Source organism: Mobula hypostoma, chromosome 6 (assembly GCF_963921235.1).
Source record: "Mobula hypostoma chromosome 6, sMobHyp1.1, whole genome shotgun sequence".
Classification (NCBI taxonomy): domain Eukaryota; kingdom Metazoa; phylum Chordata; class Chondrichthyes; order Myliobatiformes; family Myliobatidae; genus Mobula; species Mobula hypostoma.
In genome coordinates this window covers 97,016,844-97,043,913 of record NC_086102.1, presented here as the reverse complement: position 1 = coordinate 97,043,913, position 27,070 = coordinate 97,016,844, and the positions used below count along the sequence as shown (strand labels likewise).

Genomic DNA, 27,070 nt, shown 5'->3' with positions numbered 1-27,070 from the left:
GTCTGCCATTTTCCTTTTCTTCCAGAGGATCACTATTTCACAGCATTCGTTGACCTACATTCCACCTCATTTGTTTTTGTCTGCCATAATGCACACCAACATCCTCTTAGGCCCCCTTATGATGGCCTGTTCCACATTTCGGAATGGAAAGAAAAGCCTTTTACCATAGATAGGAGGGATATACCTGAATATGTTTCAGTACATCACCTTAATCCAGACCACCAAGTTTTGCAGGATTCTGTTACAACGCTTCTGCTGTCACAACATGTCCTTAAGCATGTCAACACACTTCTGGATGAGGCAGAGGTACCTGCTGTTTCTCCACCCTTGGAAGACAGGTAGGCAGACCTAAGGTCTGGACGGGGTCTCAATGCCAGATTTAGTGAATTCTGGGTGGGGTCGGAGGCAGTGTGGGCTAATGTAATTGGTGGAAATGTACAGGATTCACACACTGACATTGAGTTGGGGTAGACTTTAAGAGGTTGGTTTGACGTGATGACATAATTACATGAAATACTTTTACCGTGCTTTGTATTCAATTTTATTGGAGTTCAATAAATGAGTTGTCACAAGTTTTTCTTAAGTATAAAATGCTTCACATCATTTTATTTGTGAGAACTTACAATAGATCTTCTTTGAACTCACGTAGAGCCCTATACATTCCTCATGACAGACCCCCCATGTGGCATCCCACCCCATCCCGCATGTAGATGTACAACAATATGGTGTGTGAACTGCAGAATCAAATATTGCTGTGATAATTGTATATTCTAGTACCAATTGTTTGGCGACAATAAAGTATAAAGTACATGTGTTCCCGAAAAACCAATCCCCAAGTTGGCCAGGCAAAAACCTCCTCCAGGCCCCCTTCTCTCTCCCTGCCAGACCACCCCTCTCCCCTCCAAGCCTCACCTCCCAATCCTATACCTACCCCCTAACCTTCACAACCTTCTTTCATCCAGTCCCTCACCTCCATCCCTCAAACCTAATCCAACCCTACCCCTAACCTCCACACCTCTCTCTCACCTCCCCTCCACCTGCATCTCCATCACTTCCATCCCTTGACCCTACCCCTACACTCCATACCCCATGCAAACCCTGGCCTGGTCAGGCCCTCCCCCCGTCTCCTCCAGCCCCTCACCTACATCACCCAATCCTACCCCTAACAATATCCCCCACACCCCACTCTCCTCTAACCCTTTATCTCCATCCCAACCCTACACCTATCTGTAACCCTAACCTCCACACCCCTCTATGGGCCCGCAACCCCAACATAAGCACTCATTCCCCACAATCCACCCCCCAACACCAACCATAAGCAATAGCCCCACCACCCCCACAACACCTTATTCATAACCCTAAACCTTGAGATAGATGTAAAAAGGAGAAAGATCCCAATAAAGGCAAGTAGTGTTGGACAAAGTCAATGAAGGTGTGGGCCAGATCAAAATGGTAGGGTCAAGTAACACTGAATCTCCAGTAACAAGAGCTAGAAACACAAGAGGGATAATATTCCCACTGCCTGCATAATTACTTCGCCCAGTTAGTGCGGTCATTCATCAATTTCTTCGTCACACCTTCATCTGCCAAATCATTTTAATCTTACCCTCACTGGTGCATGGCATAGACAGCAATTCAGAGATTAATAGCCTTGAAGTCCTGCTTTTCAGCTTTCTACCTAACTCCCTATGTTCAGTCTTCAGGACTGCCTCCCTTTTCCTAGCTATGTTGTTGGTACCAATATGTACCACAACTTCTGTCTGTTCACCCTCCCCTTTTAGAATGCCGTGGACCTGATCTGACCCTGGCACCGAGGAGGCAACGTACCATCTGGCTGTCTCTGTCACGTCCACAGAATCTCCTGTCTACTACTCTAACTATGGAAACCGCTAACACTATTGCAGAAGTTTACAGATTCAGCCTGTCCATCATGGGCTCAACCCTCCACTCCATCAAGGACCTCTTCAAGAGATGACAGAAGATGGCACCCACCATTAAAGACCATCAGGAAGGCTGTGCCAAAGCCTGAAGATCCAAACTCAATATGTTAAGATCAACTTCTCCTCCTCCACCATCAGATTTCTAAATAGCTGATGAAAACTAGCTGCCTCATTATTTCACAATAACAAGAAAGTATGCATTTGCTGGAAATCCAAAGCAACACACACAAAATGCTGGAGGAACTCAGTAGGTCAGACAGCACCTATGGAAAAGAGTAAACAGTCGACGTTTTGGGCCATTCTATCTTTTCCGTAGACACTGCCTGACCCGCTGAGTTCCTCCTGCATTTTGTGTGTGTCACCTCATTATTTGTCTGTTGCACTATTTATTTATTTATGTAGCTTCCAGTAATTTTCTCTTGCATTGTATAAAACAATACATTTAGTCAGTAACAATAATGCTGATTTCGAGGGACTGCCTCCTACTAATGAGATGCTTACTTGCTTACATGCTTACAGACTGTATAGAAACTTAGAAACATAGAAAATAGGTGCAGGAGTAGGCCATTCGGCCCTTCGAGCCTGCACCACCATTCAGTATGATCATGGCTGACCATCCAAATCAGAACCCTGTACCAGCCTTCCCTCCATACCCCCTGATCCGTTTAGCCACAAGGGCCATATCTAACTCCCTCTTAAATATGGCCAATGTACTGGCCTCAATTGTTTCCTGTGGCAGAGAATTCTACAGATTCACCACTCTCTGTGTGAAGAAGTTTTTCCTCATCTCGGTCCTAAAAGGCTTCCCCTTTATCCTCAAACTGTGACGCCTTGTTCTGGACTTCCCCAACATCAGGAGCAATCTTCCTGCATCTAGCCTGTCCAATCCGTTTAGGATTTTATATGTTTCAATAAGATCCCCCCTCAATCTTCTGAATTCCAGAGAGTATAAGCCTAGTCGATCCAATCTTTCATCATATGAAAGTCCTGCCATCCCAGGAATCAATCTGGTGAACCTTCTTTGTACTCCCTCGATGGCAAGAATGTCTTTCCTCAGATTAGGGGACCAAAACTGCACACAATACTCCAGGTGTGGTCTCACCAAGGCCTTGTACAACTGCAGTAATACTTCCCTGCTCCAGTACTCGAATCCTCTTGTTTTTGCCACCAAAGTGGATAACCTCACATTTACCCACATTAAATTGCATCTGCCATGAATTTGCCCACTCACCTAACCTATCCAAGTCACCCTGCATCCTCTTAGCATCCTCCTCACAGCTAACACTGCCGCCCAGCTTCGTGTCATCCGCAAACTTGGAGATGCTGCATTTAATTCCCTTGTCTAAGTCATGAATATATATTGTAAACAACTGGGGTCCCAGCACTGAGCCTTGCGGTACCCCACTAATCACTGCCTGCCATTCTGAAAAGATCCAGTTTATTCCCACGCTTTGCTTCCTGTCTGCCAACCAATTCTCCATCGACCTCAATACCATACCCCCAATACCTTGTGTTTTAAGTTTGCACACTAATCTCCTGTGTGGGACCTTATCAAAAGCCTTTTGAAAATCCAAATATACCACATCCACTGGTTCTCCCCTATCCACTCTACTAGTTACATCCTCAAAAAATTCTGAGATTCGTCAGACATGATTTTCCTTTCACAAATCCATGCTGACTTTATCCAATGATTTCACCGCTTTCCAAATGTGCTGTTATCATATCTTTGATAACTGACTCTAGCATTTTCCCCATCACCGACGTTAGGCTTACTGGTCTATAATTCCCCGGTTTCTCTCTCCCTCCTTTTTTAAAAAGTGGGGTTACATTAGCCACCCTCCAATCCTTAGGAACTAATCCAGATTCTGAAGAGTTTTGAAAAACTATCACTAATGCATCCACTATTTCTTGGGCTATTTCCTTAAGCACTCTGGGATGCAGACCATCTGGCCCTGGGGATTTATTTGCCTTTAATCCCTTCAATTTACCTAACACCACTTCCCTATTAACATGTATTTCCCTCAATTCCTCCATCTCACTAAACCCTCCGGTCCCCTACTATATCCGGAAGATTATTTATGTCCTCCTTAGTGAAAAGAAGAACCAAAGTAGTTATGCAATTGGTCTGCCATGTCCTTGTTCCCCATGATCAATTCACCTGTTTCTGACTGTAAGGGAACTACATTTGTCTTAACCAATCTTTTTCTTTTCACATATCTATAGAAGCTTTTACAGTCAGTTTTTATGTTCCCTGCCAGTTTTCTCTCATAATCTTTTTTCCCCTTCCTAATTAAGCCCTTTGTCCTCCGCTGCTGAACTCTGAATTTCTCCCAGTCCTCAGGTGTGCCGCTTTTTCTGGCTAATTTGTACGCTTCTTCTTTGGAATTGATACTATCCCTAATTTCCCTTGTTAGCCACGGGTGCACTACCTTCCCTGGTTTATTCTTTTGCCAATCTGGGATGAACAATTGTTGTAGTTCATCCATGCGATCTTTAAATGCTTGCCATTGCACATCCACCGTCAACCCTCTAAGTGTCATTTGCCAGTCTATCTTAGCTAATTCACGTCTCATACCTTCAAAGTTACCCTTCTTTAAGTTCAGAACCTTTGTTTCTGAATTAACTATATCACTCTCCATCTAAATGAAGAATTCCACCACATTATGGTCACTCTTACCCAAGGGGCCTCGCAGGACAAGATTGTTAACTAACTCTTCCTCATTGCTCAATACCCAGTCTAGAATGGCCTGCTCCCTAGTTGGTTCCTCGACATGTTGGTTCAGAAAACCATCCCGCATACATTCCAAGAAATCCTCTTCCTCAGCACCCTTACCAATTTGGTTCACCCAATCTATATGTAGATTGAAGTCACCCATTATAACTGCTGTTCCTTTATTGCACGCATTTCTAATTTCCTGTTTAATGCCATCCCCAACCTCACTACTACTGTTAGGTGGCCTGTGCACAACTCCCACCAGCGTTTTCTGCCCCTTAGTGTTATGCAGCTCTACCCATATTGATTCCACATCCTCCCGGCTAATGTCCTTCCTTCCTATTGTGCTAATCTCCTCTCTAACCAGCAATGCTACCCCACCTCCTTTCCTTTCATGTCCATCCCTCCTGAATATTGAATATCCCTGAATGTTGAGCTCCCATCCTTGATCACCCTGGAGCCATGTCTCTGTGATCCCAACTATATCATATTCATTAATAACTATCTGCACATTCAATTCATCCACCTTGTTAGGAATGCTCCTTGTATTGACACACAAAGCCTTCAGGCTTGCTTTTACAACTCTCTTAGCCCTTATACAATTATGTTGAAAAGTGGCCCTTTTTGATTTTTGCCCTGGATTTGCCGGCCTGCCACTTTTACTTTTCACCTTACTACTTTTTGCTTCTACCCTCATTTTACACCGCTCTGTCTCTCTGCACTTGTTCCCATCCCCCTGCCACATTAGTTTAAATCCTCCTAAACAACAGTAGCAAACGCTCCCCCTAGGACATTGGTTCCAGTCCAGCCCAGGTGCAGACCGTCCTGTTTGTACCGGTCCCACCTCCTCCAGAACTGGTTCCAATACCCCAGAAATTTGAATCCCTCCTACTTGCACCATTTTTCAAGCCACGTATTCATCTGAAATATCCTCCTATGTCTACTCTGACTAGCATGTGGCACTGGTAGTAATCCAGAGATTATCACCTTTGTGATCCTACTTTTTAGTTGATCTCCTAACTCCCTAAATTCACCTTACTTGTCAGTGCCATTCATTTCAAAAGTTCAAAGTTCTAAGTTCAAAGTAAATTTATTATCAAAGTACATATATGTCACTATATACAACCCTGAGGTTCACAACCCTCCAATCTGAATGTACTCCCTCCAGCATGACCCTCTGCCTTCTGCAGGCAAGCCAATTCTGAATCCACCTGGCCAAACTTCCCTGGATCCCATGCCTTCTGACTTTCTGAATAAGCCTACCGTGTGGAACCTTGTCAAATGCCTTACTAAAATCCATATAGATCACATCCACTGCACTACCCTCATCTATATGCCTGATCACCTCCTCAAAGAACTCCATCAGGCTTGCAGACACAATCTGCCCTTCACAAAGCCATGCTGACTGTCCCTGATCAGACCATGATTCTTTAAATGCACACAGATCCTATCTCTTTTCCAACAGCTTTCCCACCACAGATGTAAGGTGTGTGGGTGGGTGAGGTGGACGATGTGAGGAGTTGGGAATGTGAGGAGTTGGGAGGTGATAGGTGAAAGAGGTAAAGGGGAAGGAATCTAATTGGAGAGGACTGTGGACTTTGGAAGGAAAAGGAGATAGGGCACCAGAGGGAGGTGATGGGCAGGTGTGGAGAAGAGGAGGGATAAGCAGGGAGAGAGATGAGGAGGGGTGAAATTACTAGAAATTAGAGAAATAGATATTTATGCTAATAAGTTAGAGGCTACCCAGAGACAATATGAGATGTTGCTCCTCTAACCTGAGGAAAGCCTCATGGTGGCAGTAGAGGAGGCCGTGGACCAAATGTTGGAATGGGAAGTCAAATTGAAATAGGTGGTCACTGGGAAATCCCACCTTTTATGGGTGATGGAGTGAAGGTGCTTAACGAAATGGTCCCTCAGTTTATGTCAGGTCGTACTGATGTAGAAGAAACCACAAAGGGAGCACCACATACAGCAGATGTCCCCTAACACGCTCACATATGAAGGGTCTTGGTCCATAACCTCAACTTCTTAGTCCTTTCCATAGATGTTGCCGGGCTTGCTGAGTTCCTTCGCCACTTTGTGTGTGTTAGAGTCACCGGACTGTAAGGCACAGGGTCAGAACCTTCCGCTCATCAGCTCTATCCTGATCACCCACATTAATCCCACTTGCCTGCATTAAGACTGTATCCTTCAATGCCTTATGACATGGAACACAGCACAGTTCAGGTCCTTCGGCCAACTTTTTAATTTACTCCAAGAACAATCTAACCCTTCCCTCCTACATAGACCTCCATCTGCCTACCTAAGAGTTTCGACAATGGCCGTGACGTATCTCTCGCTGCACCGGCCTGGCAGCACGTTCTACATAGCAACGCACATCAAAGTTGCTGGTGAACGCAGCAGGCCAGGCAGCATCTCTAGGAAGAGGTACAGTCGATGTTTCGGGCCGAGACCCTTCGTCAGGACTTCGTTAGTTAGGACTTCCTAGAGATGCTGCCTGGCCTGCTGCGTTCACCAGCAACTTTAATGTGTGCTGCTTGAAATTCCAGCATCTGCAGATTTCCTCGTGTTTATGTTCTACATAGCCACCACTTTCTGTGTAAAACACTTATCTCTGCCACCCCTATCTCTGACCCCCACCCTGGCGGCATGTTCCACATACCCACCACTCTCTGTGTAAAACAGAGATAACTCCAACATTCACCCCCTCCCATGCTTTCTTCCAAACACCTTAAACTTATGCCTCCTCATATTAGCCACTTCTGCCCTGGGAAATAGTTTCTGGGTATTCACTTCATCTATGCCTCATCATGTTTTGCACCTCTATCAAGTTATCTTTCATCCTCCTTTGCTCTAGAGGGAAAAGCCCTCACTTGCTTAACGCATCCTCACAAGACATGCTCTCTGATCCAGACAGTACCCTGATAAATCTCCTCCGCATCCTCTCTAAAGTTTCTTCATCCTTCCTATAATGAGGTGATTGTTATATTCTATTTCTGGTCTAATCAGGGTTTTACAGAGTTGCAACATTACCTCACAGCTCTTGAATTCAATCCCCTGACTAATGAAGGCCAACACAACATACACCTTCGTAACAACCCTATCAAACTTGCATAGCAACTTTGAGGGAACTATGCATGTGGACTCCAAGACCCCTCTGTTCCTCCAGACTGCTAAGAATCCTGCCATTAACCCTATATGTCACCTTCAAATTTGACCTTCCATAGTGAATCACTTCACAGTTCTCCACACTGAACAATCTGCCACTTCTCAGTCCAGCTCTGCATCCTATCATTATCCCATTGTAACCTATGATAACCTTAGACACTATTCACAACTCCATCAACCTTCGTGTCATCTGCAAACTTACTAACCCACCCTTCCATTTCCTCATCCAATTCATTTATAAAAATCACGAAGAGCCGGGGTATGAAAACACTTTGCCTATTAAAGTCTCTTTCATGAATCTGAAATGCAGTGATTGCAACAGATTCCACCATCTCCTCTGTTGGGCCCTGGATATTTATCCACCTTAATATGCACCGCATATTTATTACTTCCTCCTTCCTTACATAGATGTGTTCTGAAATACCTGTGTACCTTTCATCCTCTGTCTCCTTCTCCTTGATGATACCAACACCAAGGACTCCACTGGGATCTCAATGTTCCACACATAGATTTTTTTTTGACCCCATAGGGGTCCTACTCTATGCTTAGCTATTGCTTCTTATTTAGAAAAGGTCTGGGGACTCTCCTTAATCCAACTTGGCAAAATCATTTCATGCTCACTTATTTCTCTCCTCATATCTTTCTTAAGTCTACCCCTATTTCCTCTAAAAGCCTCAAAGGGCTCATATGAAATCGATTGCTAAATCTGCTGTACATTTCCTTCCTATTTCTGATGAAACCTTCAATTTCCATTATTAACTAAGGTTCTCTAACTTCGCCCTCCTTGCTTCTTCCTCATTGCTGAATGTGAACTTGTAGTATCTCACCTTTGAATGCAATCTCCTGGTAAAAATTTCTTGAACCTCTCTAATACCTCTACATGCTTCTTGTAATGGACAATGCAGACCGACACACAATACTCCAAATACAGCCTAACCAAAGTTTGATACAGGTAAAACATGACTTCTTGTAATGGGACATGCAGACCTAGACATAATACTCCAAATACAGCTTAACCAAAGTTTGATATAGGTATAACATGACTTCTTGATTCTTATACTCAACACCCCAGCCAATGAAGACCCCTTGACAGGAGGCAGACTCTACTGGAGTGTTGCTGTCCCTGTTTCCTTCGCAGATCAGTTTCCTCTGTTGTAAATTATCTGGGGATTGTTTGAAGCTGAAATTGCTCACTGGCATAAAATGTTGTTCTCTGAGTTAGGGGTTGTTGGTACGTGTTGATGGCTGTATTCTTGTTCTACATTAATACATGTTTGGTATTCCACAGGGAAATAGCACTTTAGATGTTAGATCAGCACTTTCTTGATGGATGAAAATAATGTCACTGCCTTTGTTTCTTGAACTCTTCATGTCCTGTCTCTTGTATCTATATCAGAATGGCTGTGCCCTCAGATACGATAGCAGTACATCACCATTGACATTCTGGGTCCTAAACTTTATGCAGACATGTGGAAATTCCCTTCTCTATCCTTTCCCCCTCCCCACCCTTCTCCAGGTCTCTGTTCATCTGCTTTACTTACTCCTCTGCTCTTGGCCACAACACTTCCACTGGACTGTTGCATTTTCAGGGTCAGTCCCTGGCTTCGGATTGTTCTCCTAGGTCTAAGCAGCTGCACTAGCTGAGACCTGCACTGCCATTCCTCCCAGAAAACCTGAGGAACTTTGGCCAGCCACACAGCACCCAGAGGTCGGCTGTGGAAGCATAGAGTACCAGCTGGCTAATCAGTGTGCAGTGCCTAGAGTAGCAACCGGACAATTGGTGCCTTGAATTCAGATTTCTAAAGACCTGCATGTCAACAGTCCACAGTAAGAGAAAGTGTCTACAAATAGAGGAAATTCAGTACTGTTACTACTCTCTCTAGGATATGGCACCCTGCAAAGATCACACCAAGAGCACAATGTTCAATGCTGAAGGAGGTGAAAAAGAATCCAAGGGTAACAGCAATAGACCTGCAGAAAACTCTAGTACATGCTAAAGTTTCTGTTCATGTGTCCTGTATAAGAAAAACATTGAAGAAGAATGGTGCTCACGGAAGGACGCCACAGAGGAAACCACAGCTCTCCAAAAAAATGTTGCTGAACATTTCAAGTTTGCAAAAGACCACCTGGATGTTCCATAATGCATCTGGGACAATGTTCTGTGGGCAGATGAGACAAAGGTTGAACTTTTTGGCAGAAATTCACATTGCTATATTTGGAGGAAAAAGGACGCTGCACACCAACATCAAAACCTCATCCCAACTGTGAAACATGGTGGAAGGAGCATCATGGTTTGGAGCTGCTTTGCTGCCTCAGGGCCTGGACAGCTTGCATTCACTGAGAGAACATTGTATTCAAAACATTGTATCAAGACATTTCACTGGAGAATGTCAAGGTAGCGGTCTGTCATCTGAAGCTTAATAGAAGTTGAATGATGCAACAAGACAATTATCTGAAAGATAAGAGTAAATCATCAACAGAATGGTTTAAAAATAAGAATAGTTATGTTTTGGAATGGCCGAGTCGGAGTCCAGACCTTAACCCAATTGAGATGCTGTGGCATGATCTGAAGAGGGCTGTTCATGCAAGGTATCCCAGAATATTGATGAACTGAAACAGTTTTGTATGGAGAAATGGTCTAAAATTCCTCCTAGCCATTGTAAAAAACTGATCAGCAGCCACAGGAACCATTTGGTGGAGGTTATTGCTGCTAAAGGAGGTTCTACCGGTTATTAAATACAAGGGTTCACATACTTTTTACAGCCTGGACTATGAAGATTTATGAGGCTTGAGATGTTGGGGGAGGTTAGGCATCCTTGTACTTTATTTTTTTGGTGTGTAGGAGACTGAGAGGTGACCTTAGAGAGGTGTATAAAATCATGAGGGGCATAGATTGTGTAAATACACTCAGTCTTTTTCCCAAGGAAAGGAAACTAAAAATGAGGGGATAGATTTAAGGTGAGGGGAAAGATTTAAAAGGTACCTGAGGGACAATTTCTTCACGCAGAAGGTGGTGAACATATGGAATATGCTGCCAGAGGAAGTGGTTGAGACAGGTACGATAACAACATTCAAAAAATATTTGCATAAGAACATGAATAGGACAGGTTTAGAAGAATTTGGGTCAAATATAGGCAAATGGAACTAGCTATAGGCTACATGGATCTGCATGGATAAGGTGGGTCAAGGGACCTTTTTTCATGTTGTGTTGGTGTATGACTCAATGTCTTTATTGAGTTAAAAAAGCCTCAGAAAGAGCTATTCAGTGAAGTGATGCAAGTGAAGAAGCTGTGTGTGAAGAGAAAGTGGTCCATTGTGAATGTGTCATCCTTTGAAAGTGACTTTCCACTTGAAATTTTATTGATGTAATTAATGAACTAGTTCAGAAAGTATGATTTTGTAATGTTAAAACTGACGGATTAAGGAGAGGGAAATAACTGAGCACTTTGTTCAGACTGCAGTTGCGGGGAAGTACAAAACAGTTACTGACCAATAGGAAATGCAGCAATAATTTATTTATTATGGGCATTTGCACGATTTTGCATCACAAGGTTAATGCCTTTGAGTAGAAAATCGCACAAAAGGTGGTGAATTTGGCCGAGAACATCATGGGTAAAACTCTCCCAACCATATCTACATGGTGTTGCCATAGAAAAGCAGCACCCATCATCAAAGATCCTCACCACCCAGGCCATGCTCTTTACTTGTCTCTGCCATCAGGTAGAAGGTACAGGAGCCTCAGGACTCACACCACCAGGTTTAAGAACAGTTACTACCCCTCAGCCATCAGGCTCTTGAACAAAAGGGATAACTGCACTCATTTAAGGACTGTTTTATCTTGTTATTTCATGCTCATTATTTATTGCTATTTATTTATTATCTGCATTTGCACAGTTTGTTTACTATTTACAGTTCCTGATGCTTACTGTTCTATAGATTTGCTAAGTATGCCCGCAGATAAAGAATCTCAGGGTTGTATGTGGTGACATGTATAATAAATTTTACTTTGAACTTGAAAGCACTCAGCCATTGAGGTAGGGGTTGGGTAATCTGGTCAGCCAGTGGAAATCATGCCTCAGTGGATCAATATGAAATTGTGCAGAATAAATTTAAGGTTCAGTGAAGAATGAAAGGGAAGCTGACGCATTAGGGTTACTGTTAATCATGCAACCTGACAGAAATATGTTTCACCACTGAATATGGAATTCTGGTTTCTGTTGTCATTTACCAAAACTCAGCAGTCAGGACGTTCACACAACAGGAGTAGTGTAGGGAGAGCCACCATCCCACAGAGGGGAACACCACTTGGTTGTAGGAAGTTCAGCAGATGTTCATTCAGAAGTTAAGATTATGATCATAATTCCTCAAACAAAGTAATGAAGCTAACAAAAGTGTTTTCATACAAGCAGAAGTGAAATTGCATGACTTTGCTTCTGACCAGTCCCGTGGTAATGACGTGTGGGAGACCTAGTGAAAAAGGAAGAGACGGGGTGAGGGCTAACAGATCAGCAAGAGACACAGTCTTGACAAAGTATTCTGACTTGAAAGAAATAGGACCAAGGCCAGCAGTGTCTAGCAAGATTCCAATGCTTGGTGGGAATTAGCAGTGATTATCTGTCATTTTTCAAATATGTCCCAGTGTCCAAAAGGAGGAGCTGTGATCCAGCATAAGATAGCGGATGGCAGACATCACTACAAGATTCGAGAGGTCCTACAGTGCAAGGGCACAAGTTCCCCTTTCAGGTAAATCATCTGCTAAATCACTAGAAGCATGAGGCAAAGGGTCAGGTATGTTAATTTGCAATTTTTTCTAAGTAAAGTTTACAAGAAATGTCTTTATTGGTAATTGGTTTATTATTATCATAGATACCAAGATAAATTAAAAAATAGTTTGTCTATGCTCCAGAAATATTATTCCATACTTATGTACATCAAGGTAGTACGAAAGGAATAGAGAATGGAGAATACCGTGCTCCACTCAGAGAGAAAGTGCAATGCTGAGAGAAAAATGAAGTACAATGGCCATGACAAGGTAGATTGGGAAATAAAGAGTACAACATTATCATTCTATTGTTAAAGAGTACATAATAACAATACATAGAAGATGTCCTTGCAAATCATATAAACTATCAATCATATAAATATAATTGTGAGGAAATCATGATAGCGCCTCTACTTCCTCAGGAGTCTGCAGAGATTTGGCATGTCATCAAAAACCTTGGCAAACTTCTATCAACATGTGGTGGAAAGTGTGCTAACAGGCTGCATTATGGCCTGGTAGGGGAACACCAATGCCTTCGAGCAGAAAATCCTACAAAGGGTGGTGGATTCGGCTCAGTACATCACGGGTAAAGCTGTCCCGACTATTGAGCATATCTACATGAAACATTGCCTTAGAAATGCAATATCCATCATCAAAGATCCTCACCATCCAGGCCATGCTCTTTTCTCGCTGCTGCCAACCGGTAGAAGGTACAAGAGCCTCAGGACTTGCAACCCCAGGCTCAAGAACAGTTGCTACCCCTCAACCATCAGGCTCTTGAACAAAAGGGGATAACTGCACTTATTTAAGGACTCACTTATCTTGTTATTTCATGCTTGTTATTTATTGCTATTTACTTATTATCTGCATTTGCACAGTTTGTTTACTGTTTACAGTTCCTGTTTACAGTTACTGTTCTATAGATTTGCCAAGTATGCCTGCAGAAAGAGAATCTCAGGGCTGTATGTGGTGACGTGTGTAATAAATTTTACTTTGAACTTTGTCCTTGTGTTTGATGTTTCATGCTCTCAAACGTTTGTATCTTTTGCTTGGCCGGGGTGGGGCTGAGGGAAAAAGATTACTCTAGCATTGTATACTTGCTTTTAAAAATTAGGTAACTTAAAATAGAGAAGTACTCACACCGCCTGAACTGGTTAAACTGGGCACATGACCCTTAATTAAAACCTGCTATTGTACAGTGTATGTGGTCATTGTAGTACCATTCTGCTGGCTCCTGTTGAATGGCTCAAAGTTGGGTCAGCCACAGGAAGCAGGGTTTTAACAGTCTTGCCAAGGATAGATCTGCACTATTTAAAGATGAAGTCTTTTCTCATCCTTCCCGAGTACAGCAGTACTTACAAGTTCTAGGGTCGGCTCTGTCAGGTGTTAAACTTGTTACCTCCCTTTGCCAAGGGTGCTTCTGTGGAAATGACCCACGGGGCAGCGAGTCTGAAGGGAGGCAGAGGGCAGAGCTGCTGTTGCTGGTTCAATCTCTCACATACAATGTCTCAGTCTGTCCATCATTCCTCGCAGCATTGGCTGATGTTAGCTGTACTGTTCAGTCTTCAGCCTTCCTGCAGCAGCTCTCTGCTTGGGGAGAGGAGTTTCTTCAAGTAGAGGCCCCAGGCCCACGTTGTGGTTCATGGAGTGCCTGTGGCATCATAGGCCCAGTCTGTGCACCCTGCACTGCAGAGTAGCAGCTTCCTCAGTTTCCTGCTGCTTTACGTGGAACAGAAGGCTTTGTGCCAGCACCATATTCCCAGGCAGAATGCCACGCTTCGCTCTCTGTGCTAGTCCATGCTTCCAGTGAGGGAGCCAGCACTGGGTCCAGATGGGATCACCAACAGGAAAAGGGCAGTTTTGGGGAGGGGTCCCCTCACGGTAGGCATGTGCTGAAGGAAACAACCAAAGACCCCCAGCAATCCCTGCCAATGTATCGAGGCCACACAATGATTTCTAATGAGTCATCTTTGGTGCAGTGCTGGGGCACCAATGCTGAATAAACAAATGATCCTTAAAACCAGCTTCTGTAAATGAGGCAAACCCCTACATTCTGTATACAGTCCATAGATCAGAGGTTCTCTAGGCATAACGGCTGAGGACAAATCTCAGCAAAGACTCTGTCTCCAGTTTCTCACTGTCACACTGGCAGTGTCACCAATTCCTTGTCCTTCTGCCATATCCTTTGGGCAGGGCTACTTTACAGCTGAATGAGGCTGGGGACACCATCTAGATCCACCTTTACCTCCGTAAGTAAGTCCAACTCGTGGCATCAGAGATGGACAAAGGGCCACTTAGCTCTCAGATGTAGACTCAGGTTGTAAAGAGAACTCAGTGAATCCTCATGAACATTGTCCAAGAAGAGCACCTTTGTGATCACAGTCTGCAGTGTTGTACCTCAGTTATAGCGTTTACAATTGGCACACAGCTTTCTCTACACTCATTGAACCATTAATTCAATTCATTTCTTACAGTGGGAAAACACCACTCATGTTTTGTCTTTAAGCAATCTACACATGAAATGCTTGCAAAGTTCTTGCACATGGCCTAGCTCCTCAGTGCCTCATGCTAGAAGGACCCTAAAGTGCCATCCTTCCCCATAAAGTCTCTGCATTGTCAGCACCAAGCTTCAGTGCATTCCTTGGCACAAACCCCTGCTATCTGAAATATGTCAGTTGGCAGTATTCCCTGATGAACATCCCACTGTTCTGGAAGACCAGGAAGATTTGCTTTCATCAAGCTGATGATCTTTCAGCAGCTCTTGATATCTGTGTCTATGGGAATGACCCATAGATCAGAAAGTCTCATCTTACACTGCTGCTCAGGATGAACAGGCAGTAATTATACCAGTACACAAGGAGAGCAGGTTGAGTGGCCTAATGACTATCATTCCAGTAGTACTCACATCTATGGCGATAAAATGCTTTGAGAGGTTGGTTCTGGCTAGAATTAACTCCTCTCTCAGCAAGGACCAGAACCCATTGCGATTTGTCCATTGCCACAATAAGGCTACGGCAGATGCAATCTCAATGGCTTTTCACGTGGCTTCTGATCACCTGGACAATACAAATACTTTTGTCAGTATGTTGTTTATTGACTACAGCTCAGCGCTTAACACCATCATTCCTATAGTCCTGATCCAAAAGCTCCAGAACCTGGCCTCTGTACCTCCCTCTGAAACTGGATAGTCGACTTCTTAACCGGAAGATCACAATCTGTGTCGATTGGAGACAACATCTCCACCTGGCTGACAATCCACACTGGCACATCTCAGGGGTGTGCACTTATCCCACTGCTCTACTCTTTCTACACCCATGACTGTGTGGCTAGGCACAGCTCAAATGATATCTATAAATTTGCTGATGTTATTGTTGGCAGAATTACAGATGATGATGAGAGGCATACAAGAGCAAGAGCAAGAGCTGGTTGAGTGGTGTCACAGCAACAACCTTGCACTTAATGTCAGCGAGACCAAAGAACTGATAGTGGACTTCAGGAAGGGTAAGACGAGGGAACACACACCAGCCCTCATCGAGAGATCAGAAATGGAAAGGGTGAGCAGTTTCCAGTTCCTGGGTGTCAACATCTCCAGGGATCTAACCCAGACCAAACATATTAATGCAGCTACAAAGAGGGCATGACAGTGGCTACATTTCATTCGGAGTTTGAGAATGCTTCAACATTTCTACAGATATATTGTGGAGAACACTCTAACTGGCTGCATCACTGTCTGTAAAGGTTGGGGGGCAGAGGCTACTACATAGGATTGAAGGAAACTGCAGAAGGTTGTAAACTTAATCAGCTCTATCATAGGTAATAGCCTCCATAGTATCCAGGACATCTTCAAGGAGCGATGCCTCAGAAAAGTGGCACCCATCATTAAGGACCCCCCACCACCCAGGTCATGCCTTGTTCTCATTGTTACCAGCAAGAAGGAGTTACAGGAGCCTGAAGGCAGATACTCAACAGCTTCTTCCCCTCTGCCATCTGATTTCATAATGGACATTGAACCCATGAACACTGCCTCACTACTTTTTTATTTCTATTTTTGCACTAAGTATTTAATTTAACTATTTAATAGATAATGTATACAGAGTTACTGTAATTCATGTTTTTTTCTCTATAATTACGTATTGCATTGTACTCCTGCTAAAAAGTCAACACATGTCATAACATATGCAGTGATATTAAATCTGATTCTGAAGGCACCTTGCATCATTTTTAGACCTTCTTTATCCACAAAGAGGTACATAGGTGATTGTCTCTTCAGTGCAGCCATCTGGAGAGCAGCACGCATTGAGGATGATACTTCAAGTGAGCCTGAAGGATCTGACTGGTAGCCAGCCACAAGGCCATGGAGTTTGTTAATACGTTCTGGTGATGAGGGTATCTGACAGATGGTTATGCCACAACATACATTAGATCCTTCTCCCACAGAGCCTATAGGACATTCCATGAAGGACTGTTAGTGAGGCAATGTCCAACTAAATGAAACGTTGAATAACAACCAGACACTGCCTGTCATATGCAGCACTGGGGACAGGTGGAGATTCAGCTCAGCATTTGCAGTCTTGTTTCCAGAACAGTTTTATGTAGCCATGCACAAAATGACTGTCACAATAGAAGTGTAATTTCAAGTATTATTTCCATCCCCATTGTCTGGGGGCTTGTTGGATGCGATCCATCTTGAATCCTGGAAGAACCTGATGGTGGTTTGGATAACTGACAAAAAGAATGAGCAGAGAATAGGTCACATTAACACCGTCTACCAGCAGTTAGAGTACGTTCATATCCGATGGCCAAGTGTGCCAGGACTGAGAGCACGATCATACCCGATGGCCAAGTGTGCCAGGACTGAGAGCATGTTCATACCCAATGGCCAAGTCGAGCAGAAACACAGTCCCAATGTTTGCCAGATCTTGCCTCCACTGCAGCCAATTCTTACAACAGCCTCACCTCCTCTGAACCAGATACCCAGCAGCTTCAGCTAGTCAGAACTGACGGTGAAAGGAATGGTGAATTGGACAGGCTCGTTGCAAGACAGCATGTCCTCATTCCTCCTGTGATTGACTCTGGGCCCTGCTGTCAACTGAAACTGGTCATAGATGGTGACAAACAGTGTGAGTGTACATTGAGAATTTGATTTGAGTGTCCCCAGCCTGACTCCTGGACTTGGTGAGAAGACTATCTGTTTTTCACCCACTGACATGAATTGCAATTTGTGTAGAGCAGTTGGATCCAGTGCCTGACTCCCTCCTCTAAATCCATTTTGCAGAGTAACCCATCATGCATATGTGTGATCTTCTGCTGAATGCTTTCTCCTGGTTCTAGCTGACCAGGCAGGTATCCATCTTCCTGACCCTAACAGAGGCGATGGTGTCCCTGAGCAGTGCAATGTTGTTGGAGATTTTCCAGCCAGAAACAAGTGCTGTACCCTTCTGCTCGTCTGGTCTGGGCTATCCAGTTCACAGAGCCAGGTACAGCTCAGTCCATAAGCTGTTGCTTTATTCAAATGAAAGGCATGATTTGATCAAGTCAGCTCCTCCAGGGTCAGTGGCTGATTCAGATTATCCTGTTGCTGTTGTCTCAGACCTCTGTGGTAAGAGAACAAGAAGTTGTGGGAGGCGGTGCTGTCTGTGGCCTTTCCGTCATACAGACTGGTCTAGCATATTCTCACTATTCTCATGTGTGAGAATGCTGCTGAGCATCCTTATTGTAAGGCCATGGATCAAAGTGCTCCCTCTGGAATAAGAAAGCTTATCTCATCCTGAATCAGAAGATGATTTCAGAGGATTCTGAGGAGAAGAATGATTCTTGCTCAGAGTTTTCCCCTCACACCAACCAACGCAGAGCATACTTTGTTTCAATTGATAGAAGTACACTGTACAAGAATAAAAATGGTACAAAAGCAGAGCAGCGGTTTCTTTATATCCTCAGGAACTGAATGCAAATTAAAAGCAATTGTGATCAATAAAGAGGATCAAATCTGGTGTGATATGTGCCTTTAATGTGGCAGGAGCACGAGTTGAGGGGAGAAATATCAGAGCTGCGATAGATGAGTGTTAAGAATTTTATAATTGTGTTCGTGTTTTGAAGTCATAGAGGCACTGAGTAAGACAGAGGGAAAACAGACTGTTCAGCCAAACTGCCCATGACAGCCATGATGCCCAGCCAAACTAATCCAATTTGTCCGTATTTAGGTCAAAATCTAAACATTTCCTTTTAAGTGTTGTTATTGTACCTTGCTCAACCACTTCCTCTTGTTTCATATGTCTTCTGGATGAATAAATTGCTCCTCAGGTCTATTTTAAGTCTTTCTCTTCTCACCTTAAACTTACAGTATATTATCCAGTTGTTGATTTCTTTTCCCCTTGGAAAAAAGAATGTGTGCACTCACTCTGTCTATACTCATATTCATAATGGTGTTCACATTTCTGTAAGGCCTCTCCTATACCTCAGTGAATAAACTTCCTGGCCTGCCCAACTCAGGCCTTGAATCCTAACAATATTCTTATTTTTGCACTCTTTCTGTCTTATAAATAGTTCCAAAACTGACAAAATAGTCCAGGAGTAGTATTGTACAACTGCAACTTAACGTCCCAACCCCTGCACTCAATGCCCTGATTGATGAGAAGGAGAAGAAACTGAACACACCGAGGAAACAATTTGTAGGATAAACTGAGTATTGTCATCTACAATGACCATCAATGTGTAAAATACAACACAGCTAATTTATTAATCGTTTGCTTTTTCACACTGAGTGACGAGAGAGCATCCCACATCCAGTTCTGTAATGGGACAACTTGCATTTGGGGACATATCTATGGGACAGTCATGTCTGGGAGAACCATTCAAATATACAGTTTATTCCTGAAGCATCGTTGGCAAACACACAGTGGTGATGGCAGCATTCACCAAAAGCAGAGCCCAGCTAATCATCCTGCCCCACCCAACAGCAACTCTCACATGACCATCTCCTTCCCCAGATATCAGTTAGGCACAGCAGAAGGCAATGATTTCCATCAAGTTCCTGCCACCCAGCTCCCAGCACAGCAGTGGGTACAGCATAATGTCTTCTCGATGATATAGCCTACATCCCTGTGAGTTAAGGGACGTGGTTACTCAAGCTGTTGTAAGACATCAGCATTCCATAGGTCTGTTAATTACATCTATGTCATTTCACAGTATGGTCCTCTCAGGGTTCAGTGGGCCGCACATGTACACTATCCTGAAAATTAATATGCTATACATTTCCTATGCATGAAACTGTTCTGAAGATATTATTTTGATATTGCTGAAGTGTGAATCTGGTGGTACTGTATGGTCATATTCCAGGAGAGGTGATCACTTGCTGCAGGTGAATGAAAAGGATGCATCAGAGTTGCCACCTGAGACCCTGGTTGAGCTACTGAGAGAGACATCCACACTGATGGTGAGTTATGGAGAAAGAGAGAAATCCACACTGATGGTGAGTCCTGGAGTGAAACTGAGAGAGAAATTGACACTCATGGTGAGTTATGGAGCGAGTGAGAGAGAAATCAACACTGATGGTGAGTTATGCAGAGAGACTGAGAGAGAAATGCACACTGATGGTGAGTTATGGAGAGAGACTGAGAGAGTAATGCACACTGATGGTGAGTTATGGAGAGAGACTGACAGAGAAATCCACACTGATGGTGAGTTATGTAGACAATGAGAGAGACATCCACACTGATGGTGAGTTAAGGAGAGAGACTGAAATAGAAATCCACACTGATGGGGAGTTATGGAGAGAGAGTGAGACAGACATCCACACTGATGGTGAGTTATGGAGAGAGACTGACAGAGAAGTCCACACTGATGGTGTGTTATGGAGAAAGACTGACAAAGAAATCCACACTGATGGTGAGTTATGGAGAAAGAGAGAAATCCACACTGACGGTGAGTGATGGAGAGAGACTGAGAGAGATATTTACACTGATGGTGAGTTATGGAGAGACTGAGAGAGAAATCCACCCTGATGGTGAGTTATGGAGAGAGTGACAGAGAAATCCACACTGATGGTCAGTTATAGAGAGACTGAGAGAGACATCCACACTGATGGTGAATTATGGAGAGACTGACAGAGAAGTCCACACTGATGGTGTGTTATGGAGAAAGAGTGACAGAGAAATCCACACTGATGGTGAGTTATGGAGAGACTGAAAGAGAAATCCACCCTGATGGTGAGTTATGGAGAGAGTGACAGAGAAATCCACACTGATGGTCAGTTATAGAGAGACTGAGAGAGACATCCACACTGATGGTGAGTTATGGAGAGACTGACAGAGAAGTCCACACTGATGGTGTGTTATGGTGAAAGACTGACAGAGAAATCCACACTGATGGTGGGTTATGGAGAAAGACTGACAAAGAAATCCACACTGATGGTGAGTTATGGAGAGAGACTGAGAGAGATATTTACACTGATGGTGAGTTATGGAGAGAGTGAGAGAGAAATCCACACTGAATGTGAGTTATGGAGAGAGTGAGAGAGAAATCCACACTGATGGTGAGTTATGGAGAGACTGACAGAGAAATCCACACTGATGGTGAGTTATGGAGAGAGACTGAAAGAGAAATCCACACTGATGGTGAGTTATGGAGAGAGTGAGAGAGAAATCCACACTGATAGTGAGTTATGGAGAGACTGACAGAGAAATCCAAACTGATGGTGAGTTATGGAGAGAGTGAGAGAGAAAACCACACTGATGGTCAGTTATAGAGAGACTGAGGGAGACATCCACTCTGATGGTGAGTTATGGAGAGAGACTGAAAGAGAAATTCACACTGATGGGGAGTTATGGAGAGACACTGAGAGAAATCAACACTGATGGTGAGTTATGGAGAGACTGAGAGAGAAATCCACACTGATTTTGAGTTATGGAGAGAGACTAAGAGAGAAATTCACACTGCTGGTGACTTTATGGAGGGAGTGAGAGAGAAATCCACACTAATGTTTAGTAATGGAGAGAGTGGGAGAGAAATCCACACTGATGGTGAGTTATGGCAACAGAGTGAGAGAAATCCACAATAATGGTGAGTTACAGAGAGAATGAGAGAGAAATGCACACTGATGGTGAGTCATGGAGAGAGACTGAGAGGAAATCCACACCAATGAGGTGGAGGATAAATGCGTGGCTAAGGGATTGGAGCAGAGGGCCCTGATTCAAGTGTTTGGATCATTGGGGCCTCTTTTGGCACAGGTGTGATCTGTGCAAAAAGGACGGGTTACACTTTTATCCTAGAGGGACCAATAGATGATGGTGAGTTATGGAGAGAGAGTGAGAGAAGTCCACACTGGTGGTGAGTTATGGAGATAGAGTGATAGAGAAATCCACACTGATTTTGAGTTATGGAGAGAGACTAAGAGAGAAATTCACACTGCTGGTGACTTTATGGAGGGAGTGAGAGAGAAATCCACACTAATGTTTAGTAATGGAGAGAGTGGGAGAGAAATCCACACTGATGGTGAGTTATGGCAACAGAGTGAGAGAAATCCACAATAATGGTGAGTTACGGAGAGAATGAGAGAGAAATGCACACTGATGGTGAGTCATGGAGAGAGACAGAGAGAGAAATCCAAACCAATGGGGAATTATGAAGACAGTGAAAGAAATCCACAATCATCATGAGTTATGGAGGGAGGGTGAAAGAAATATCCACACAGGTTGTGAGCTATGGAGACAGTGAGAGAAAAATGCACACTGATGGTGTGTTATGGAGAGACTGAGAGAAATCCACACTGATGGTGAGTTACGGAGTGAGACTGAGAGAGAAATCCACACTGATGGTGAGTTATGGAGAGAGAGTGAGAGAAAAATGCACACTGATGGTGTGTTATGGAGAGACTGAGAGAAATCCACACTGATGGTGAGTTACGGAGTGAGACTGAGAGAGAAATCCACACTGATGGTGAGTTATGGAGAGAGAGTGAGAGAAAAATACACACTGATGGTGAGTTATTCAAAGACTGAGAGAAATCCACACTGATGGTGAGTTATGGAGAGAGAGTGAGAGAAAAATGCACACTGATGGTGTGTTATGGAGAGACTGAGAGAAATCCACACTGATGGTGAGTTACGGAGTGAGACTGAGAGAGAAATCCACACTGATGGTGAGTTATGGAGAGAGAGTGAGAGAAAAATACACACTGATGGTGAGTTATTCAAAGACTGAGAGAAATCCACATTGATGGTGAGTTATGGAGAGAGACTCAGGTAGAAATCCACGTTCATGGTGCGTTATGGAGAGACTGACAGAAATTCACACTGATGGTCAGTATTGGAGAGAGAGTGAGAGATCCACACTGATGGGGAGTTATAAAGAGAGTGTAGAGAGACATCCACACTGATGGGGAGTTATGGAGAGAGTTAGAGAGAAATCCACACTGATGGTGAGTTATGAAGAGACTGAGAGGGAAATCCACACTGTCGGTGAGATATGGAGAGAGTGACAGAGAAATCCATACTGATGGTGAGTTATGGTGAGAGACTGAGAGAAAGATACACACTCATGGTGAGTTATGGAGAGACTGAGAGAAATCCACATTGATGGGGATTTATGGAGAGAGACTCAGAGAGAAATCCACACTCATGGTGAGTTATGGAGAGACTGAGAGAGAAATTCTCACTGATGGGGAATTATGGAGAATGACTGAGAGAGAAATCCACACTGATAGTGGGTTATGTAGAGAGAGTGACCAAAATCCACTCAGATGGTGATTTATGGAGTATGACTGAGAGAGAAATCCACTCTGATGGTGAGTTATGGAGAGAAACTGAGAGAGAAATCTACCCTGATGATGAATTATAGAGAGAGAGTGAGGGAAATCCATACTGCTGGGGAGTTTTCAGGAGAGAGTAAGAGAGAATTCCAGACTGATGATGAGTTATGGAGAGACAGAGAAAGAAATCCACTCTGATGGTGAGTTCCCGAGAAAGAGTGAGAGAGAAATCCACACGGAAGGGGAGTTATGAAGAGGGAGTGAGAGAGAAATCCACACTGATGGTGATTTACAGAGAGAGAGGGAGAGAGAAATCAACACTTATGGTGAGTTATGGAGGGAGAGTGAGAGAGAAATCCACACTGATGGTGATTTACAGAGAGAGAGGGAGAGAGAAATCAACACTTATGGTGAGTTATGGAGGGAGAGTGAGAGAGAAATCCATGCTGATGGGGATTTATAAAGAGAGGGTGAGAGAGAAATCCACACTGATGGTGAGTTATGGAGAGAGACTGAGAGAGAAATCCACGCTGATGGTGTATTATGGGGAGACTGACAGAAATCCACACTGATGGTGAGTAATGGAGAGAGTGTGAGATAGAAATCCACATTGATTTTGAGTTGTGGAGAGAGAGTGAGAGAAATCCACACTGATGTTGTTATCGAGAGAATGAGAAATCCACACTGATGACGAGTTACGGAGAGAGAGTGAGGGAAATACACACTTATGGGGAGTTTTGCGGAGAGAATGAGAGAGAAATTGACACAGTTGATGAGTTATGGAGAGAGACAGAGAGAAATCCACACATGGGGATTTATGGAGAAAGAGTGAGAGAAATCCACACTGATGGTGAGTTATGGAGAGAAAGTGAGAAAAATCCACACTGATGGTGGGTTATGGAGAGAGACTGAGAGAGAAATCCACATTGTTGGGGAGTTATGAAGACAGTGTGATAGAGAAATCAATACTGATGGGATTTTATGGAGGGAGACTGTGAGAATTCCACACTGATCGGGAGTTATGGAGAGAGTTAGCGAGAGGTCCACACTGATGGTGAGTTATGGAGAGACTGAGAGAGAAATCCACACTGATGGTGAGTTATGGAGAGAGACTGAGAGAGAAATCCACACTGATGGTGAGTTATGGAGAGACTGAGAAAGAAATCCACACTGATGGTGAGTTATGGAGGGAGACTGAGAGAAATCCATACTGGCGATTAGTTTAAGAGAGAGACAGAGAAAACCACACTGATGATGAGTTTTGAGGAGAGTCTGAAAGAGAAGGGGACTGGTGAGGAAAATGGAGAGAGAGAAAATGACAGCACAAAAGCACAAAAGAAGACATTGTAATTCATTCACTGCTTGGCAATATATTTATATACCTAAAGAGAGGGGAGACAGAGAGGTGGCGAGAGAGGAAGGAAGAAGAATTCACATCGCTGGTCACATTGTAGGGGGACGAATGAGATAAAATAATATTTTGGTCTACTTATTTAGTTTGTAACCTACAGTAATTTTTGTCTTGTACTGAACTACCACAAAAGAACAAATTTCAGAAGATATGTCAGAGTTGATAAACTTGTTTCTGTTTCTGATTCTTTGTCTATGCATTACTAAGATAGAGTCCTGCGTAAGAGAAAGTTTTTTATTGTGAGAGAGAGTGAGAGGGAGTGAAAGTGAGAAAGAGAGAGAGAATGGAGAGAGAGAGAGGGAGAGAGGGTGGACAGATAGAGGGAGGGAGTGAGAGAGAGAAATAGAGGAAGGAGAGAGGAGGGAGGGTGGGGAAGAGAGAGAGAGGGAGGGAAAGAGAGAGAGAGGGCGAGAGAGAGAGAGGAAGAGGGGTTGAGAGAGAGACAGAGGGAGGGGAGGGAGAGTACAAGAGAGAGAGCAAGAAAGAGGGAGAGATAGCTAGATAGGTAGATTGATAGATAGACATACATACAGATGGATGGATTGATAGACAGATGGAGATATAGATAGAAAGACAAGATAGATAGGTAGATGGGATAGAATGACAAACAGATAGACAGATTGGTAGATAGATAGATATCTAGATAGGATAAATATATAGATAGATATATAGACATATAGACTGATAGATAGATCGATAGATAAATAGATAAGTAGATAGATAGATAGATAGATAGACGGAAAGACAGGTAGATAGACAATTTGGTAGATAGATAGACAGATAGACAGGTAGTTAGCTAGCTAGATAGAAAGATAGTGAGACTGATAGAACTACAGGTAGCTAGAGAGATAGACAGACAGATAGAATGATAGACAAATAGATAGATAGGCAGATGGGTAGATAGATAAATAAATAGACAGACAGATAGACATATGGATAGATAGATAGACCGATATATAGACTGATAGATAGACAGATGGAGAGATAGATAGTTAGACAGACAGACATACAGTGGCATGCAGAAGTTCGGGCACCCCGGTCAAAATTTCTGTTACTGTGAATAGCTAAGCGGGTAAAAGATGACCTGATTTCCAAAAGGCATAAAGTTAAAGGTGACATATTTCTTTAATATTTTAAGCAAGATTACTTTTTTATTTCCGTCTTTTACCGTTTCAAAATAGCAAAAAAGGAAAAGGGCCCGAAGCAAAAGTTTGGGCACCCTGCATGGTCAGTACTTAGTAACACCCCCTTTGGCAAGTATCACAGCTTGTAAATGCTTTCTGTAGCCAGTTAAGAGTCTTTCAATTCTTGTTTGGGGGATTTTTGCTCATTCTTCCTTGCAAAAGGCTTCTAGTTCTGTGCGATTCTTGAGCCGTCTTGCATGCACTGCTCTTTTGAGGTCTATCCACAGATTTTTGATGATGTTTAGGTCAGGGGCCTGTGAGGGCCATTGCAAAACCTTCAGCTTGCGTCTCTTGAGGTAGTCCATTGTGGATTTTGAGGTGTGTTTAGGATCACTATCCTGTTGTAGAAGCCATCTTCTTTTCATCTTTAACACTCACAACAGGCTGGAGGAACTCAGCAGGTCGGGCAGCATCAGTGGAAACGACGAGTCGACGTTTCGGGCCGGCCCGAAACATCGACTCATCGTTTCCACTGATGCTGCCCGACCTGCTGAGTTCCTCCAGCCTGTTGTGAGTGTTGCTTTGATCCCAGCATCTGCAGATTATTTTGTGTTTACTCTTTTCATCTTCAGCTTTTTTGCAGACGGTGTGATGTTTTCTTCCAGAATTTGCTGATATTTAATTGAATTCATTCTTCCCTCTACCAATGAAATGTTCCCTGTGCCACTGGCTGCAACACAAGCCCAAAGCATGATTGATTCATCCCCATGTTTAACAGTTAGAAAGGTGTTCTTTTCATGAAATTCTGCACCCTTTTTTCTCCAAACATACCTTTACTCATTGCGGCCAAGAAGTTCTATGTTAACTTCATCGGTCCACAGGACTTGTTTCCAAAGTGCATCAGGCTTGTTTAGATGTTCTTTTGCAAACTTCTGATGCAGAATTTTGTGGTGAGGACGCAGGAAAGGTTTCCTTCTGATGACTCTTCCATGAAGGTCATGTTTGTGCAGGTGTTGCTGCACAGTAGAACAGTGCACCACCACTCCAGAGTCTGCTAAATCTTCCTGAAGGTCTTTTGCAGTCAAACGGGGGGATTTGCCTTTCTAGCAATCCTACGAGCAGTTCTCTCAGAAAGTTTTCTTGGTCTTCCAGACCTCAACTTGACCTCCACCGTTCCTGTTAACTGCCATTTTTTAATTACATTACGA

The 27,070-nt window shown here is 43.5% G+C and overlaps 1 protein-coding gene across 2 annotated transcripts in view; it reads left to right on the top strand.

The window, feature by feature from the left end:
* The first annotated feature begins 12,376 nt into the window (after positions 1–12,376).
* LOC134347597 (uncharacterized) overlaps positions 12,377–27,070 on the top strand; it is a 47,260-nt gene continuing 32,566 nt past the window's right edge. The window contains exons 1-2 of one of the 2 annotated variants that reach the window (XM_063049953.1): positions 12,377–12,564; positions 19,919–20,015. In XM_063049953.1, coding sequence (XP_062906023.1) covers positions 12,452–12,564; positions 19,919–20,015 — 210 coding nt within the window. In that variant the 5' untranslated portion in view covers positions 12,377–12,451. Of the gene's footprint in view, positions 12,610–19,918; positions 20,016–27,070 lie in introns of both variants that reach the window. The other variant, XM_063049954.1, reaches the window with a different exon arrangement.